The following is a 19,670-nucleotide window of genomic DNA, read 5'->3' as shown; positions in this document are numbered from 1 at the left end:
TTGTTTACCCACCAGCAATTCAGCCAGTGACTGAATATACATCCTCAGTTATCCTTGGCTTGTATGTCCATTTTTAAAAATTCACAGGTCTTATTTACAGCTCAATATTCTGTGCACAATTCTGTGTTTTTCTCCATCATTGTGACAGGATGGTTGTCCCACATTCTGTGCATTTTATTAGAATTTATTTTTAATCAGGTTCGAAGTGACGTACGATGGATGCTATCGCCAGAAAATATCTAGAATGTACTCTTGGTGATATTTGCACATGCGGTGTAACAGCTAATGGATAGCTGGAGGAATCATAATGCCGCTTCACTCACCATACACAGGATATGGACGTTCCAGCAAAATTAACTTATATTGCCCATCACTAATTGCATTTGAGAAGGTGGTAGTGAGCAGCCTTCTTGAACCGCTGCAATCCATGGGGTGAAGGCTCACCCACAGTGCAGTTTGATAGGGTGTTCCAGGATTTTGACCCAGCTTTGAGGAAGAAACAGCAATGCAAGTCCAGGCCAGGATGGTGCATGACTTGGAAATGGTGATGTTCTCATGTGCCTACTGCTCCTGTCCTTCTAGCTGGTAGAGGTCACAGGTTTTGGACGTGATGTCTGCCTTAGTCAATTGCTGCAGTGGCTCTTGCAGACGGTACACCTCTTTGTACTGGTGATAGAGGAGTGAAACGTTTAATGTAGTGGATGGGCTGCCAATTAAATAGCTGCCCTGGATGTCTTGAATGTTGTTTAAACTGCATCATCCAAGCAAATGGAGATTATTCCATCACGTTCCTGAACTCTGCCTTGTAGGTGGTGGAGAAGCTTTGGGAAGTCAAGTGTCGACTTGCTAGCCACAGAATTCCCAACCTTTGACCTGCTTTTGTAGCCACAGCTCTTGTGGCTGGTCCTGTTAGGTTTCTGGTCAATTGTGATTCCCCCCAGGATGTTGGTGGTTGAAGATTCAACAATGATAATACTATTGAATGTTAAGGGGTGGTTGTCAGACTCTCCTTTGCTGGAGGTGGTCACTGCCTGGCACTTGGGTGGAACAAATGTTATTTTACTTACAACCAAAGCCTCAATGTTGTCCATGTCTTGATCCATTCAGTAAGAGTTTTAACAACACCAGGTTAAAGTCCAACAGGTGTATTTAGAGTTTACTGTGTTTACCCCAGTCCAACGCCGGCATCTCCACATCATGACATTGATCCATTCAGGCATAGACTGCTTCTTTTTCTGAGGAATTCTGAATGGAACTGAACACAGAAGTTGTCAGTGAGCACCTCTACTACTGATCGTTTGATGAACATCATTGATGAAGCAGTTGAAGATGGTTGTGCTGAGGGCACTCCCCTGAGGAACTCCTGTAGCACTATCCTGCAGCTGAGATAATTGGTCTCCAACCACCTTCCCTTGTGCTAGGTATGTGTCCGGGTAAGACTCCAGGAGAATTTTGCCTTGATTTCCATTGATTTCAAATTTACTTGAGCTCCTTGGTGCCACACTCACTCAAATGCTGCCTTGGTGACACGGGCCATCCCTCACAACTCGCCTCTGGAATTCAGCTCTTTTGCCCATGTTTGAAAAAGGTTGCAGTAAGTTATGGGCGGAGTGACCCTAACGGAACCCAAACTGAAACACTGGCCAAGACTGAGGCCAGTCCTTCATTTCAATGCCAGGAAGCTTTGCCACCTGTCTTTAGCCTGTGAATCTGATGTTCTCCTTTTGGTTTTCAGACTAATTAAGTTAGGCATCCCCAGTAACTAACACAGACCCTTTGCTGCTTAATCGATCAAAGCACAAGTTCAAATTCCCTCCCTTCCAGTTTGACGACGGTAGTATTGCCACTGACCAGATGAACATTCGATGCAAATAAGTTACAATTTTGTCTGTTATTATAATAAATACACCAAACCAATAACTTTAAATGACTTAATACCTGCAGTAAAATAATGGACAAAGAAACGTGATACAAATTTAGAATTTAAGTTCTGGTACGATCAACAGTAACTTCTAGCTTTTAATTTTTTAATATAAAGAACCTTTGATCTGGTTTATGGTTTGAACACACACATCTCTGTATCGAGGTTTAAAATATTACTGTGCAAATTTTATGATATCTGCTCCCAGCAGAGATTGAACACACTTTGGACATGTTAATAAAAATAATTGCAGGAATAGAAATAGTAACACTTTAGAGCAGTCCACAGAAAAGCTACAGTGAAATTATAAATTGAAGATTGATGATTCCAGTTACAATTTCTATTTGATTCTTTGAAGCAGAAGCTACACCCACTAAAATAAACCCATGAAAACTTTTGCTGGGAGACAGAGATTGCCGAAATTTTGGAGTAACTATCAGTCATCTCTGATTAAAAAGATTCAAGAGATTAATTGTTAATCCTTTGCAAAAGCAAAGCATCAATTAAGTGCATGATCACAATCTTACAGTTTCCTTTTCTGAATAACTGAAAATGCAGCAGTTGGTGCTGTTTGATCCAAGGAACCTCTAATGATTAGTAGGACATGGGCGAAGACTTCAAGTTCTTGTTCTCAATGAAACCATCACAGAAAGGACAAGCAAAGTAGGGAAGCACAAATTACTCCAGCACATCTACAAACAGATAGCTCCACAACGGCATGGGTGAAACATAAGAGGAAGTATTTTATCTTTTTTATTTTGCTATAGTTCATGGAAAAGGAAGAATTGATTCAAAGGCTGTTGTTGACTAGGTTTGGTACATAGTATAATAAATACCATATTTCTGAATAGCCAATCTTACACGATGCATGTAGACCAAATGTTTCCTCTTATGGGGCAATCTTGAACAAGAGGTCACAGATATCGATGTCAGGTTTCTGTTCATTCACCTTACTCACGAATCCTTTAACTTCTCCTGTCATGGAAGCTGCTCTGTCAGTGCAGATGTCATTGAACTTGATCCAGTTAAGATTGTTTCCATCCAGTTAAGCAGTGATGACATGAATGATTTCTTTTTCGGCCGTGTAACCAGGCAATTCTTTGCAAATGAAGACATTCTAACATGCATGACATTGGTTAAGAGCTGACAGTGTTTGTTAATATTTGTGGAGTCATCAATCTACAGGGCACATTATTCACTCATTGCTAATTTCTCCTGAAGTACCTGTTTAATGTCAACTGACTTTTCATCAACCTGCCGTCTGATTGTATTATCACAAAGAGGAACTCTGTCGATTTCTTTGGCAGCGTTTGCTCCCAACATTTCTCTCACAATAATTTTGCATGCCGGCAGAATTAAGGATTTGGCAATGATGTGCAGGTTCTTTGATTTTCCTATGAGCTCAGCCAGGTAACTCACCTCCTGTGCGTTATCTGAAACCCATGCACATTTTATCGTGTTGATTTTGCTTTACGTTTTGTTCTCTCAGGCGCTTGAAGTACTGTGTATCCTAGCTGGAGAGTGAAAGGTGTTTTGTATTGAAATGGTGCTTCAGCCTACTTGTCACCATTGCAAGGTTTGAGATCTTCTCCCTGCAAATTAGGCATCCTGGGAGAGGGCAAGAGGCAGCACCGGTCCACCAAAATCCATAGGCCAAGTAGCTGTCACTCTGCTGTGTACAAACCTGGCTTTTATCTCTGAGATTCTGTCCTTTCGGCCAAATCTGAATCAGGTTGAGATTCTTCATTTCTCTCCAAGAGGCTATGGCAAACTAGTCAAACACACCACACTCCACAATACATGTCCTCAAGCAGCAACTTCCAATCACAGTTTCAGCTCTTCAGTTGTGTCAAGCTGAAAACTTCTCCTCCAAAGGTGTATCCTTGACCCCAACACCACGCAGCACAGACTTACCAATCTTCAACTGCCTTCTCAAATCTTCAGGGCTTCTTTTAGGGGTCTCTTCGACAACTAGGTCTTCCCCCAAGCCCACCTTAATTAAGGTCTGCTCTTCACAGCCCCTTCTGGAATTAGAGCTTGCTTCTCCTTTTCTTAGCTTCATTGGTTTCTGTTTCTTATCTCTGTCTTCTTCCCTGAATGGGAACATTGTTTTCTTGTCTCTCTCTGACTTCTGCCCTTTCTTTTTCGATCTCTCCCTGTCTCCCTTGCCTCTCCCTGGGTTCCGGGTATTTTTGCTTCTTGTGCAGGCACATGGGGGCTTTCACCTTCAGCTCTGTGTTTGACATCTCCAAGTCCCGAGGAACCTTGGATGTCCTGTGAATGTGCCGGCCGGAAAAGGATCGCACATGTGTGGCTTGGATTGTTTTAAATTGGAAATACCCTGACCAATAGTATAAAAACCCGAACGGTGCATGTGGGGCCCTTTCCTCACCAGGGCATGCACAAGAGACCCAAGATTCATTGGGACTTGGAGTTGCCGACCACGGAGCTGAAGATAAAGGTTAGATTTAGTTTATTTACATTAATTTTTAATCATTTTGAATCTTATTTCACTGTACACCAGTATGCTGCAGCACACCAGTTGGGAACCTTTGCTCTAATCCCTCCCCGCTGTAAAAGCCAGGGACTTACCTGTCTCCAATCACTGGCACCTTCTTCCAAGGCCTCCCTGCAGTCCCAGCAGCACCCACTACTAAGCTCTGGCACGTTGGAGACTGCTGGATTGGCCAGCAGCTCTCAAGGATGAGACTTCCAGTCTACAGAGCATCCAAGTTTGGGGAGTTGGTTTAGCTTGATTGGCTGGACAGCTGGTTCGTAATGCAGAGTGACGCCAACAGCGCAGGTTCAATTCCTGTACCGGCTGAGGTTATTAATGAAGGCCCTGCCTTCTTAAGCTTGTCCCTCGCCTACGGTGTGGTAATCCTCAGTTTAAATTACCACCTCAAAGGTCAGCCTTTGGTCATCTGGAACTATGGTGACTTTACAGAGCATTGCAAATCTGACCCTCAGTTTATTTCGCTTGCCCCAACTTGTTTGCCGCACCCTCTCCCCCCGCCCATGAAATCCACCCCATTGTCAATTGTCAGTGACAGCAAAACCTTAGATAGCCTGACTCAGTGCGTGGACATCTTGTGATAGTATAAAACAAGTGTTTAACATATTCATTTTTACTTCAGCATTAGTTAACTCTGCGCACTTTCGACACAAAAGGTAATTTAAATTTACAACATATTCTCTGAATTAAATCATTCGCAATCGATTTTTTTGTTAAAGAGATTGTGCAAAAAAAATAACCTCTTGCCAGCCACGCTAGTTCAAGATTACATTATATGTGACTGTTAACCAACTTAATCATCCACCACATCCTTAAATTTAACCTTCTTACCCTCCTCCTCCTCCTCATGCACATCTCGTTCATCGTCACCTTCAGCAGTTTCATCATTGTTAAAATCCGACTGTTGCCTGTGATGTTAAATATTCAGTGTAAGGAAAAGGTACATTAACAATACAGTATTAACTAACCAATGGTGTTAATTCTATTGATAAATCAAAATGCATGACCAGAAGATATTCGCCGGAACTCTACTACCCCACCCGCCACGGAATCGGAGCGGGCGAGGGGCGGGAAACAGAAATGTCTGTTGACCTTGGGCAGGAATTTCTGGTCTCGCTCGAGCGAGACTGTAAAATCCCACCCATAGTGGAGATCACAGTGGGATTTAGATAGTAACTGAAAAGGAAGAACATATTAATTACAAAAAGATTTCTCATGAGTTAATGTGTAGAATTGTTGCCAATAGTCAATGCGTGGAACATGCTGGGTGAGCTATGTGGCTCAACAATGCGTGTGTTTAGGTTCCTGCAAGTGCCCTTAAAGCCCAACATAGCATCAACAGCAAGCGCACACGCTTGTGGAATGAATCACACTGGATGCCTTATTGGTCACATCATTAGTGAGCCTGCAAGTAATAGGCTGAACAGACTGAGGGTCGTCCCCAGCGTGTTACTGCTTTAGGGCAGACGTTTAAAAAGCTGGTCCATTCAGTACAAACTTCCCTTCCTGGGGGCGGAAAATGATGTTTGCATTAAAAGGATCATAAAGTCAATCAACAAGCCACATTGATCTGTTGGCACAAGTGCCACTTTGGAGCTCAACACTGCAGCTCACACTCTCCCTTCATCTTTCCCAGCAGCAGGAAGAAGACCTCAATGCCACTGGCTGTGAAGGTGCCCGTGGCAATAAACTTATATGCATCTTGCTCCTTTGAGCCTGGAGCAGGAAATACTTGTAACGTCTCGCAGATCAACACCCACTGCTGTGCAAGAGAGATCCTATATTCAAAAACAGATAACTACATTGTATTCTGTCCTGGCAGAGACAAGCCGGGGGATGAACACAAGGCTTTAGTAGGATTGCAAGCTTCTCAAGATGCAGGGTACCATTTAACTAAGCATATCACTTTGTGGGCATCTCAAGTCATCTCTGCCCTATTACTGGAACCGAGAGGGAAACCATTCCCTCAAAGTCCTGCTAGTGCAATGACCACAAGTAGCAAATCGTGCAGGTCAATATCCAGTATCCTAGCAACAGTCACAAAATCTTCATTCCACAGAAACCCACTGTGCCGTTTGCATTTGCATCATCACAGAACATCGAAGGGTGGCTACTGGCAAACAAGTGGTATTTTCTGATGATATGGCTGATGGTTCCAGGATACAATCATGTCCATATGTACAGCAGGGATACAATAATAAAGTCCCATATAAGAAACTGTTATCTATGTTCGAAACCCACGGAATTGAGGGCAAATTACTGACATGGCTGGGAAATTGGTTGAGTGGCAGGTGGCAGAAGATAGGGATAATGGGTAGGTGGTCAAAGTGGCGAGATGTGACTAGTGGTGTCCCACAGGGATCTGTGTTGGGGCCTCACATGTTCACATTATTGATTAATGACTTGGAAAATTGCATAGGAAGTCATATTTGCTGATGACACAAATTTGGGTGGCATTGTAGACAGTATAGATGATAGCATTAAATTATAAAGGAATATCGATGGACTAGGTGAATGGGCAAAAGATGGATTTCAATCTAAGTAAGTGTAAGGATATTCATTTTGGACCGAAAAAAGAGATCACGGTACTTTCGAGATGACATGAAGTTAAATACAGTGGATGTCCAAAGCATCTTGGGGCTTCAGGTCCATCAATCTTCAAAACACCATAAACAGGTGCAGAAAATATTCAAGAAGGCTAATGGAACGTTGGCCTTTGTATCTAGAGTACTGGAATATAAAGATGCAGAAGTTTTGCTGCAGCTATAGAAAAACCCTGGTTAGACCCCATTTGGAGTATTGTGAGCAGGTCTGGGCACCACACCTTAGGAAGGGTGTATTGGCCTTGGAGGGAGTGCAGCATTAGTTTACAAGAATAATACCTGGACTTCAGGGATTTAATTATGAGGAGAGATTGTACAAATTAGGCCTGTATTCTCTAGAATTTAGAGGGTTAAGAAGTGATCTGATTGAAAAGGAAGGGTAGATAAAGATAAACTATTTCCACTGATTGGAGAGTCTAGAACTAGAGGGCATAGTTGAAAAATTAGAGCCAGTCCATTCAGGAGGGATGTTAGGAAGGACTTCTACACAAAAAGAGTGGTAGAGGTTTGGAATTCACATCCACAAACAGCAGTTGATGCTAAATCAGTTGCTAATTTTAAATCTGAGATGGATAATTTTTTGTTAAGCAAAGATATTAAGGGATATGGGCCAACGGCAGGTATATGGGGGGCAATTCTCCTATCCCACTGCGCTAACTTTTTAGCGTGGCGGGCCAAGAGATTTAAGGGGAGGGGGTCGAGGCTGGCCTGGGCATGTCTGGGAGACCAGCAATCAGGCCGTGGGGAGGGGTCGCACGGCCGGCGATGTGGGGGTCGCGGGGCTGGCCAGCGATCAAGCTGTCCGGCAATCAGGGGGCCGGCAGACAGGGGCCACTGTGCATGCACCGATTTCTGCTATGACAGATCGGCGCATGTACAATGGCCCGCTCAGCGCTATGCTGCTGGCCTCTCCAGCAGGGATAGGCCCTGCCTCCTGATTTTTAATGGGATTTACATTCGTACACTCAGCTGTGCACAGAGTGTGGGAGATTCATTTCTAAACTCCCACTGAAGAAACCAGCATGATTTACTCCAGTTTTCACGCAAAGTCGACATTTAGAATTTTTTTGGGGAGAATTGTGGTGATGGAGTTAGGCCACAGATCAGATCATTAGATGGTGGAACAGATGGGCTGATTGGCCTATGTTCCTAAAATTGTGGTGCTGCACAAAATGTGACATTGTGGACCACTGGCATTCAGAGACAACGCTTCCACTGCCTGCAGCCCGGCAGTATTCGGCAGAGTGGCTGTCAAAGCTCACGGCTATCTATTATATGTTGCGTACCTCGCCTGACGAGCAGGAGGAGGGAAGAAGAGGAGGGAAAAGACAAAGGAAAAGAGGCAAACCAGAGAGCATCCATCTGTAGGTGTCTGAAGAACTCATCTGAATCTGTTACCAGTAGCAGCAATCCCAATTTCCCATTCGCCAACACTCCCACACCTTGCGTTCACTCTGTCACTGATATCACAACACCTGCCTGGTCACAGTCCAAAGATAAAAGCTACCACAAAATAAACATTCCAAAATAAAGTTTATAATTAAACCTTGCTTACAAAAATCAACTTATCAGCCTTCGTGCCCGAATGCCTTTGTCTGCCCTGGTGTTCCTCCTATACAGTGCTACACCAGTGGCTGTAGCATGGCTGGTAGAGGGCTGCTGACTCTCGGTGCAGGAGATTGCAAGTGGCGTTGGATGATGTCCTCGAGCAGTTCTGAGCCTAGAAGGCCCGGTTGTGGATTGTCCCATCTTGGCACGGGTGGCAACACTGGCGTGCTGACGCAATTGCAATGGCACTGGCAGGGTGGCAAGGGTTGGAGGACCAATACTGTTATCTTGAGAGGAGTTTGTGCTTCATGGAACCATCTTTTTTCCCCCCTTACTCCTGGTATTGACCTCCATAACTATCTGCCCCACCTGCCTATTGAGCACGTGTCTGGAGGATCTCTTGGTCCCTTGCAGAAATAGGGCAAATCTCCTACTTTCCACCGGTCTACCAATACGTCCAGTGCAGCAGATCTAAAAACCTTGGAGCCGGTCTCTCTTGTGTTTTGCCTTTAAGCATAATTTCAGAGGTCAGGTTCACTTGCTGCAGGAGTGCCAGCACCTGCTCCACCCACAATGCACCTCCCTTTAAAAGATAAAGGCCAGCTTTAACTTGTGCTAACAAGTTGCAGTTTTGGGCCCCTGCTGACGCAGGCATCAATGCAGTTGGCACTGTCTGTACACAGCAATCATTCAAATAAGCAGGAGTGTCAACTGCATCACATTGAATGGTGTGGGCTGATCATGATTCTGCACCTATTTTCAAGGGGCTAGCCAGTTTAGCCCCTGCTATATTTTTGAATCATGGATTACTTTAACTTGGGAATATTAATTAATCATTTTTTAATGGATAGCACTTTTCTTTAGAATTTATACTATGTAGGATTGTAAAGCTTTCTCTGGATTTAAATTTATGAAATTAAGTATCTTTTGTGGTCCTTTGAACTTATCAGAAAGAGATCTTTATTCCACCTACACTTGTTAAACTCTAGCTCAGTGACAATCAAACCAGAGCCACCACCGGCGTTGATTCCAGCATGGCGGTGGAGATCCTTTAGCATATTAAGGGTAGGTGAAACAGGGAGGTACTTGGCCAAGTATTTCCAGGGGGAATCAGTAACGTGGTGACTCAAGCAGCAACAGTAGCAGCTCAGTAAATGCTGCAACTGCACGATGACTTTCAGAGCAATGTTCCCGATTGGTGGAGGTCCGAATAATCTTAACGTTCAGCAGTAAGTGTCTCCCTGAATAACAATAAGGACACATCCAACAGATTGACTGCAGCAAAACAAGATTCACCTTAATTGCTCTTGTCGTAACAACTCTTCTTTCCGTGCTGCTTCTTGCTGGAGGCGCTCCTGGTGAGCCATGTATTCCCTCAGTCTCTGCTGGTGCAGTGCATCCTGCCTTTCTTTCAGTCTGCGAGACTCTTCTGCCCGTAGCTCTGCTAGGCGCTGCTGTTCCAACTGTTCCTCATACGGCGATTTATATGTCTTCATTTTAATCTAGTCCAAAAGCACACACAATCAAATAGGCATATGCAAGCTAACCAATTCAGATTCATGAGATTTTAAAAATGTGCCTTTTAAATGCACCGAAACAACTTTCTATAAGTTTGGTATTTGGAAAATCAACAGTAGCCTTCAAAAACATTAGTCAATTACATTAATATAGCATAATGTCAGTAGATAAATTTCCAGAAGGCATTTGACAAGGTGCCACATCAAAGATTAAAATAAAGGTTTGTGATGTCGGGGGGTAGCATATTAGCATGGATGGAAGATTGGCTAGCTAACTGGAACCAAAGGGTATGCATGAATTGGTCAATGTCTGGTTGGTGAGATGTTTACGAGTGGAGTGCCACAGGGATCAGTGATCAACCATTTACAAGTTATATCAATGACTTGGATGAAGGGACTGAAGGTATGGTTGCTAAATTTACCGATGCCACAAAGATAGGTAGAAAAGTAAAATGTGAAGTGGACGTAAGGGGTGGAATTTTCCCATCCTGCCCGCCACGGGAATTGTAGTCGGCGGGGGTGGACCATGCAAAGGACTGTTGACCTTGGGCAGGATTTTCTGGCCTTGGGGCAAGTGCGGTCGGAAAATCCCGCCCAAGGAGTCTGGAAACAGACATAGATAGGTTTTGTGAGTGATGCAGGATAATGTGGGAACTTATCCACTGTAGCAGAAAGAACAGAAAAGCAGTGTATTACTTAAATGGGGAGAGACTGCAGAACTCTGAGGTACAGAGGCATCTGGGTATCCTGCTACACATATCAGGAGAAGTTAGTATACAGATACAGCAAGTGATTCGAAAGGCAAATGGCGTGTTGTCATTTATTGTGAGGAGAATGGAGTATAAAAGTAGAGATGTTTTGCTACAGTTGTGATGTGGAGATGCCGGCGTTGGACTGGGGTAAACACAGTAAGAAGTTTAACAACACCAGGTTAAAGTCCAACAGGTTTATTTGGTAGCAAAAGCCACAAGCTTTCGGAGCCTTAAGCTCCTTCTTCAGGTGAGTGGGAATTCTGTTCACAAACAGGGCACATAAAGACACAAACTCAATTTACAGAATAATGGTTGGAATGCGAATACTTACAGCTAATCAAGTCTCAAAGGTACAAACAATGTGAACAGAATTCCCACTCACCTGAAGAAGGAGCTTAAGGCTCTGAAAGCTTGTGGCTTTTGCTACCAAATAAATCTGTTGGACTTTAAACTTGGTGTTGTTAAACTTCTTACTGTTGCTACAGTTGTACATGGCATTTGTGAGGCAACATCAGGAGTAATGTGCGCAGTTTTGGTGTCCTTATTTAGGAAAGGATATAAAATGTGTTAAAAGTAGTTAAGAGACTATTTGCATGACTGATACCTGGGATGAGGAAAGGTTGGATAGACTGGACCTGTATTCATTGGAGTTTAGAAGAATGAGAGGTGATCTTACTGAAATATGTAAGATCCTGTGGGGACTTGACAAGGTGGATACTGAAAGAATGTTTCCCATTGATGGTGACGCGAAAACAAGGGCACGCAGTTTATAAATAAGGGTCGACCATTTAAGACAGATTTTTTTCTCTCAGAGGGTTGTGAATTTTTGGAACTCTCTTCCCCTTAGAGTGCTGGGGACAGTATAACTGAATATTTTTAAGGCAGAGGTAGATGGATTTTTGACCGACAAGGAAGTCAAAGGGGGAGGTGGAATGTAGAGTTGACCACAGTTAGATCAGCCATGATCTTATTGAATGGCAGGGCAGGCTTGCAGGAATGAATGGTCTACTCCTGCTCCAAATGCGTATGTTCGTACATGGAAAGATTATTAAACACCAGTAATGCATTAGTCAACTACAAGTAGATTGGTCTTCTGTGTTTACTTTTTACACCATGCCTTCTGTATTTTTCCCTTTTATTTATTCATGGGACGTGTGTGTCACTGGCTGGGCCAGCATTTATTGCCCATCCCTAAGTAGCCCTTGAGAAGGTGGTGGTGAGCTGTCTTCTTGAACTGCTGCAGTACATCTAATGCAGGTTCACCACAGTGCTGTTAAGAAGGGTGTTCTAGATTTGTGACTCTTCTTAAGTTACCACATTTATTTTTCCTCCCCCCCACCCCACATAAGTAAACAGACTTCAATTTATTCTTAAACATGGGAACAGCAAACTGCTCTCCTACATGCCATTACATGATCAACAAATTGTTGACTCCATTTTTGAAGCCGCTTTCACAATCAGTCAAAGGAAGAATTGCTTCTAGGATGGGCAACCAGACGACTGAAACATTCCAGGCATCTGCCTCTGGCTAGAGATCAGCCATCATGTTGTTGAAGCAGGCAGAACGCTACAGTATTACCTAAAATGGTAATTTAGTTTTCCAGACTAAAAGTTAATAAATTGTGAAATGAATGATCAACATAAAAAGTTGGAACTGAACATTGCTCACCATGCTTGCCCCCAAAAACTAAAATAAAGCACTAAAGAATCACCTCAGTGACACTTTAATAATTTACCATAGGAATTAGAAGCAGGAAGACATTGGCACACAATCCCAAAAGAGGGACAATTCTCAGCTACGGGCAATTAAGTTGGCTTGAAGCAGTTTAAATGCGTAGGGATGGCATTTTTAATCTTAGTGGAGTAATACAGGAACATACAAGTTATTAAGAGTAGGGTATGCAGCCCTTCGAGCCTGCTTCATCATCCATAAGATCATGGCTGATCTGGATATGGGCTCAACTCCACTTTGCCATCTGCGCCCCATGATCCTTGACTTCCTTGTCCATCAAAAATCTACGTAACTCTGCCTTGAATAAATTCAATGATCCAGCCTCCACTGCTTTCTGGGCAAGAGAATTCCACTTTGAGAAAAAAACTTCTCACCTCCATCATAAATAGTAAATCTTTCAGTTCCCTAGTATATATATATATATATATAAATCTGAATCAAGTAATAAGCAAGAGAACATTTAACGTGATCTTCTATGTTCCCATACTGTGTGTATATTTGTGTTAGGGTTTCCAATTCTCCCAGATTGTCCAAGAGTTTACCAGAATGAAGGATTGGCCTGCCAGGTGCCACTCTAAGAAACCCAGAACAAAGGAAGTCAAGCTGATCAACGTCTTCTTTCCTGTCTTCTTCCTGACTCTGTGCAACTGCTCCTGCAGCCAGTCTACAGAGGGGATTGGGGCAGAATGTTCCCATCCCACCCACGGGAATCGTAGTGGGCGGGGGGGGGGGTGGCGGTGCACGCAAAGGTCCGCTGACCTCAGACGGGATTTTCCGGTCTTGGGGTGAGCGCGGTCGGAAAATCCCATCCTTGGTATTCATGCAGCCACACAGTACATAAAATAGTCATATTTCAGTGGCAGTATCAGTACCACCAATGACATGGAAATTCAACGACAGGATTTTGGATATGGGGAGAAACACTATCCCAGATAAAATGCAATTAAAACTTCTTTTGGACTGAAAACTTGGCATGCCATTATCACTTACAGCCTCCTTCCTCAACAAGATGAACTCGACGAGGCCCAAAACTCATAAACCACCAGTGGTTTATTGTTTGGTTCATCAACATTTATGTTGATGAAGCTTCACCCTCTCCAGAAGTTACCACCTTCATTCCTACCAGCCAACTCTTTTCCCCCTACACTACTTCTCCATTCTACCAATACTAACAATTCTAAAACATTCCCAGACTGGATTCAGTAAGGTCACCATCACAATTCTGATTTTCAATTCTGCATTACCCTGACTTATCATAAAATCATAGAATCCCTACAGTGCAGTCCATTTGGCCCATTGAGTCTGCACCAACACCAATCCCACCCAGGCCCTATCCCCATAACTCCACGTATTTACCCTGACATTAAGGGGCGATTGAACACGGCCACTCAACCTAATCCACACATCTTTGGACTGTGAGAGGAAACTGGATCACTCGGAAGAAACCCACGCAGAAACGGGGAGAACATGCAGATTCCACACAGACAGTCACTCGAGTATAGAATTGAACCCGGGTCCCTGGTGCTGTGAGGCAGCTTGCTAACCACTGTGCCACCATGCCACTCAACATTGTTGCTCCTTCTGAATTCCAAATACATCTGTGGGGTTGAATTCTCCCTTGCTGGAATGTTTCCCACTGACGTTCACAGCATCTGTCAAGTGGGATTCACCCACTTAAAATATGCTAATGAGGTCATCTCAGGGACCCTGCTGGCCAGACCCGATGTTCAGAGCGCCCCAATCTCCATGCTTGGAGACAGCCCTCCCACTGACCAAGGGAGCACTACCAACCCCTCACCAAAGAGGGGCATCCTCCCCCCCACTCCCATAACAAGTAAAGCCCACCCACCACGCAGGCATGAGGGTTTGCATTAGAGGAAGTTAAACCATTTAATCCTTTTGAAGAAACCATAGGCTGTCAATCAGGTTGAGAGTGAAATGTCAAGATTGTGGTTAGGATAAATGGAGGTGCTTGAGATACATTCAAGCGTGAAGGGAAATGAAAATAAACACAGCTGTCAATGAAGGTCTCTCTCAAACCACTGAACTTTGAAATTGACAGATCAAAGATTTCCAGTTGAATAGAGAGGGTTTCAAAGATTTTAGCTTGCTAGGAGGACTCAGAAACTTGGGGCTGAGTGCACAGCTGGGCAGACTGGAAACACCATTCCCCCCCCCCCCCGGCGAAATTGTCATCCTCTTTCTGTCAGAGGACTTTAAAGGGTCTGCTCTCACCTGCAGCTGTGACAGGAAGAAAGGAAAATCTCTGCTGCAGAATGGAGTGCTGCAATGATTTAAAATCCTGCCAGGTGACAAGCGGGCATGGAGATTAGAGTGATCTGGCCACTTCAAAATTTGCACAGCTAACAGGCAGGAATGCAGGTGTTAATCACCTTGAAATCACCAAGTCAGAGGATGACTTATAAGCCTAATATTTGCAAAAACATGATTTTGGGGGCTGCAGTTTATTTGCTATATTATGGCTGAAGTTAATTCTCAGTTCCTTAAATTATATTTAAGGACACAAAACTGTCCAGTTGAGGGCAGCAGAGCAGTGATGCTGATTGGTTGCAGAGCATACAGGGGGCAGAGTGTGTGATGGACACCAGTTACAGGGAGCTTGTCACAACGCAGGTTCAATCAGGTAGATGGGTGACTACCAGGAGAGGCAGGCAGGCAGGAGTCTGCTGTGGCTGTTCCCCTTTCAAACAGGTATACCATTTTGGATATTGTTGAGGGAGATAGCTTGTCAGGGGGAGATACCAGCAGCAGCCAGGCCTGTGGCACCTCACCTGGTTCTGCTGTAGAGTAGGGTCGGGCAAAGAGCAAGCGAGCAGTAGTAATAGGGGACTTGCTAGTTAGAGGCACAGACAAGTGGTTCTGTGGCCATGATCGAGAATCCAGGATGGTATGTTGCCTCCCTGGTGCCAGGGTCAAGGACGTCTCTGAGTGGCTATATATCTGAGGGTTTGACCACTGATTCTATATGGGTAGAACTGAGAAATAAAAAGGGGAGAATCACTTTGATGGGGTTGTACTATAGGCCCCCAAATAATCAGCGGGAAATTGAGGAGCAAATATGTAAGGAGATTACAGATAGCTCCAAGAAAAATAGGGTGGTAGTGGAGGGGATTTTAACTTTCCAAACATTGACTGGGACATATTAGAAGCTTGGATGGAGAGAAATTTGTTGAGTGTATTCAGGAGGAATTTCTCATTCAGTCTGTGGATGGCCCGACTAGAGAGGGAGCAAAACTTGACCTCTCCTCTTGGGAAATAAGGAAGGGCAGTGACAGAAGTGTTAGTGAGGGATCACTTTGGGACCAATGACCATAATTCCATTAGTTTTACAATAGGAGAACGATAGGTCTGGCCCAAAAGTTAAAATTCTAAACTGGGGCAAGGCCAGTTTTGATGGTATCAGACAGGAACTTTCAAAAGTTAATTGGGGGAGTCTGTTGACAGGCGAAGGGACGTCTGGGAAATGGGAGGTTTTCAAAACTGTATTAACCAGGGTTCAAGGTAAGCACATTCCTCTTAAAGTGAAGGGCAAGGCTGGTAGAAATAAGGAACCCTGGATGACTCGGGATATTGAGGCCTTGGTCAAAATGAAGAAGGAGGCACATGATATGCATAGGCAGCTGGGATCAAGTGGATCCCTTTAAGAGTATAGAGGGTGTAGAAGTAGAGTTAAGGCAGAAATCAGGAGGGCAAAAAGGGGACATGAGATTGCATTGGCAGATAAGGCAAAGGAGAATCCAGAATGCTGTGAGCCATTCTAAAATTTAAGGATATAATTTAGACACACTGGTGCACAGAATCCCTAAAGTGCAGAAGGAGGCCTTTCGGCTCATCAATCCTGCACTGACAACAATCCCACCCAGGGCCCTATCCCCACAAGCCCATGTATTTTCCCTGCTAGCCTCCCAACACTAAGGGGCAATTTAGCATGGCCCATCAACCTATTCCGCACATTTTTGGACAATGACCCCATTGTTGTTCATGGTCTTGTATTTGGAGCATTGCTGTCCTTGCTTCCTTAATGACGATACTGCTCTTAAATAAATTAACTGCTAAATATTAATCAAGTGATAGCAAAACATAAATCTTCTGCAATGATAATTTTTAAACAGCATTGTCTCTGAAGCAAAATGACCCCGCTTGTTGTATTGTTCAAAGTTCTGCAGGCAGCCTAATTTTCATCTCCACGAAGCTCCCCATTAGAGTGGAGCTACTCCACAGAACGAGTAACTACTCAAACTATGCAGCCTTCAGTCCAGCACCAAGATCACCCCAACCCCTGTAATCGAGTAGCAGTACGTTGATGACATTTGGGTATTCGCATACTCAGAGACCAAGCTCCAAAATAGCAATGATGGATTCACAGACATAAGATAGAATTGGCTAAACATCTGGAAGACAAAGGTCCTCCACCATCCTGCTCCCACTGCACAACACTGCCCCCAATTATCAAGTTCCTTGGCGAACAATGTGGATCATTTCTCCCATTTCTCTTGGGAGTCTAATCTCAGCAATGGGAGACATCTGATGAAACTGGACATCACCTCCCGTGTGCCTGCGCAGCCTTTGGCTGACTGAGGAAAAGATTGTTTGATGATGAAGACCTGAAACCCAGCACCAAGCTCATGTCTACAGGGCTGTCGTGCTATCTGCCCTCCTCTATACATAGTAAGACCCACATCATCTCCTCTATACATCACAGACATGGATAAATGCATGGCATGCATCTTAAATCCCTGGAGAAACATCTCAGTAAAATCCTGCAACTTCAATGACAGGAGAAATGCTCCAATATAAGATCAGGTCAGCATCCCCAGTGTCGAAGCACTGGTTATGGTTAATCAGCTACGTTGGGCGGGCCACATCGACTGCATGCCTGACCCAAGACTCCCAAAACAAACTCTTGAGCTTCATCACGGCAAGCGGTTACCAGAAGGGAAGAGGGAACCGTTCAGGGACGTCCTCAAAGCCTCCCTGAAAAAAATGTATCAACATCACTGATGTGTGAGAAGTGTGGCAGTGTGTGCGGATCCCGCATTGGACTTTTTAATCACCTCTGGACCTATAATCCCAGAGTGGAAGAAAGTCATCCTCGGTAGTGAGGGTCTGCCTAAGAAGCACAAGAAGTTAAAGATATTGAAATAATGTGGTTGAAAGGACCACCTTCAACACAAAAACCATTTAGACTGAAGAGCTGAATGAGTGTTAATTCAGGAAAAGCTAATTCAAAAATTCAATATAGGAGATAGGCAAAGATAGTACTTTCACTCATTTGTAAGAATGAGAGTGAGCAACATTTATAAGACAATTTGTTACTCCTCTGCTGCCCTCCTCTGCCATTTTTAAGCAAAGCAGAGACACTGAATCATAGAATCGTAAAATCCCTACAGTGCAGGAGGAGGCCATTCGGCCCATCAGGTCTGCACCGATAACAATCCCACCCAGGCCCTATCCCCATGTGTTTACCCTCAGAATCCAGGTATTTATCTTGCTAATCCCCCTGACACTCAGGGTCAATTTAGCATGGCCAATCCACCTAATCCGCAAATCTTTGGAGTGTGGGAGGAAACCAGAGCACCCGGAGGAAACCCAGCAGACAAGGGGAGAATGTGTAGACTCCATACACAGACAGTGACCCAAGCCGGGAATCGAACCCGGGTCCCTGGCGCTGTGAGGTATCAGTGCTAACCACTGCGCCACCGTGCCTTGTATGAAAGTCATACTATGTTACTAAAATAAAAATAGAAAGTGCTGGAAAAGCTCAGCAGGTGTGGCAGCAGCTGTGGAGAGAGAAACAGAGTTAACGGCCAAAATCTTCCTTCCTCCGACACGGATAGGATTTTCCGGTGCCATTGAAAGTGATTGCCAAATTTTCCATTTTCACCATGGACGAAACCGGAGAATCCTGCCCAGTGTTTTGAGTCCCTATGACTCTTCCTCAGACCACCAGAAGTTTTTCCCTATCCTGCACATTGTAGCCCATATCAGCAGTATTTTGCTTTTAAGTGGTTTAAATTATTTTAAACGACTGACGTTTTTGGGCATACAGTACAGTTCCTGTAACGTTACATAAAATATCCTAAATCATGAGACCTTGAAAGAAAAACAAGAGATGTGTCTGTTTATGGAGTTGGATAATAACATCTATGTGACTGGATGACAGAGAATTAAATTAGATGTGTGAGTGAATGGATGAGGAGAAGGTTTGGGTGGAATCTTGCCAAGGCATCGGAGGGCTCACGTGTCTGCTGAAAAGCTGGTGCTGCCTTGTTTTGGGAAGGCCCGCCAAGCCGCAAGGCAATCAGGCAGTGGTGACATCAGCGGTGGTCCTTCCTCTGAAATCAAGACCCCGGGGATGGAAATCTCGCCTACAAAAGCTGCTGGGTAATCAGCGGCTGGCAGTTCATGTGCAGTAGTGCCACTGGGCAGGGCATGGCTGCTGCTGGAAGGACCCACACCAGAGTCCCAGGATTGTGGAGTGTCCCAGGCCACAGGTGAGTAATGTGAGTGAGGGCAGGTGCAGCAAGGTCACAAGCAGAGGTTGGGGAGGTTGGCGGGGGTGTCAGCCGCAAGGGCAAGTTCAGCAGGTCTCCCCCTCACCTTCCCAATGTCCAATCCCTCGCTCATGCATTGAGTATTATGCATTGAGTACCTATGATCGAGGCCCACCTGCCACTGGATTAACACCAGCATTGCCAGGATAAAACTCTTATAAGATAATTAATTGGTCACTTAAGGAAAGTAGGGTTTGAAGCCATAATTATTTCAACCATGATCTATCAAATAATGCAGCAGGCTCGAGGGGCTGAATGGCCTGCTCTTGTTTCTAATTGGTATGTATGTACGGATATGTTTAAACGACTTAGTATACAGGTAGTGTAAGTTGGCTTCACTGGGAATGGGTTGGTCAACTGGAATAAAACAAAATGGAGTTAGTTTTGATTCTGAGTGGTTTAAACATTAAAACAAGGCGTCCAGGCAAGGCTCGTTAAAAACATTCCTAAAAACACAGGCACTGCTCAGAAAATAGATTGAGCAAACTACTCAAAAATGTTAGGTGA

The 19,670-nt window shown here is 44.2% G+C and overlaps 1 protein-coding gene across 6 annotated transcripts in view; it reads right to left on the bottom strand.

Annotated features, from left to right (window-relative positions):
• LOC144490680 (Golgi integral membrane protein 4-like) overlaps positions 1 to 19,670 on the bottom strand; it is a 117,006-nt gene that overhangs the window by 21,786 nt on the left and 75,550 nt on the right. For all 6 annotated transcript variants that reach the window (XM_078208384.1, XM_078208407.1, XM_078208392.1 and 3 more), the window contains 2 exons: positions 9,884 to 10,089; positions 5,268 to 5,344 (listed from right to left, as the gene is read on the bottom strand). In XM_078208384.1, the coding sequence (XP_078064510.1) occupies positions 5,268 to 5,344; positions 9,884 to 10,089 (283 nt within the window). The remainder of the gene's footprint in view (positions 1 to 5,267; positions 5,345 to 9,883; positions 10,090 to 19,670) is intronic.

Source organism: Mustelus asterias, chromosome 3, assembly GCF_964213995.1.
Source record: "Mustelus asterias chromosome 3, sMusAst1.hap1.1, whole genome shotgun sequence".
In the NCBI taxonomy this organism is placed as follows: domain Eukaryota; kingdom Metazoa; phylum Chordata; class Chondrichthyes; order Carcharhiniformes; family Triakidae; genus Mustelus; species Mustelus asterias.
Note: the sequence above shows the minus strand (reverse complement) of the source record. Positions and strands in the feature narration are given on the sequence as shown.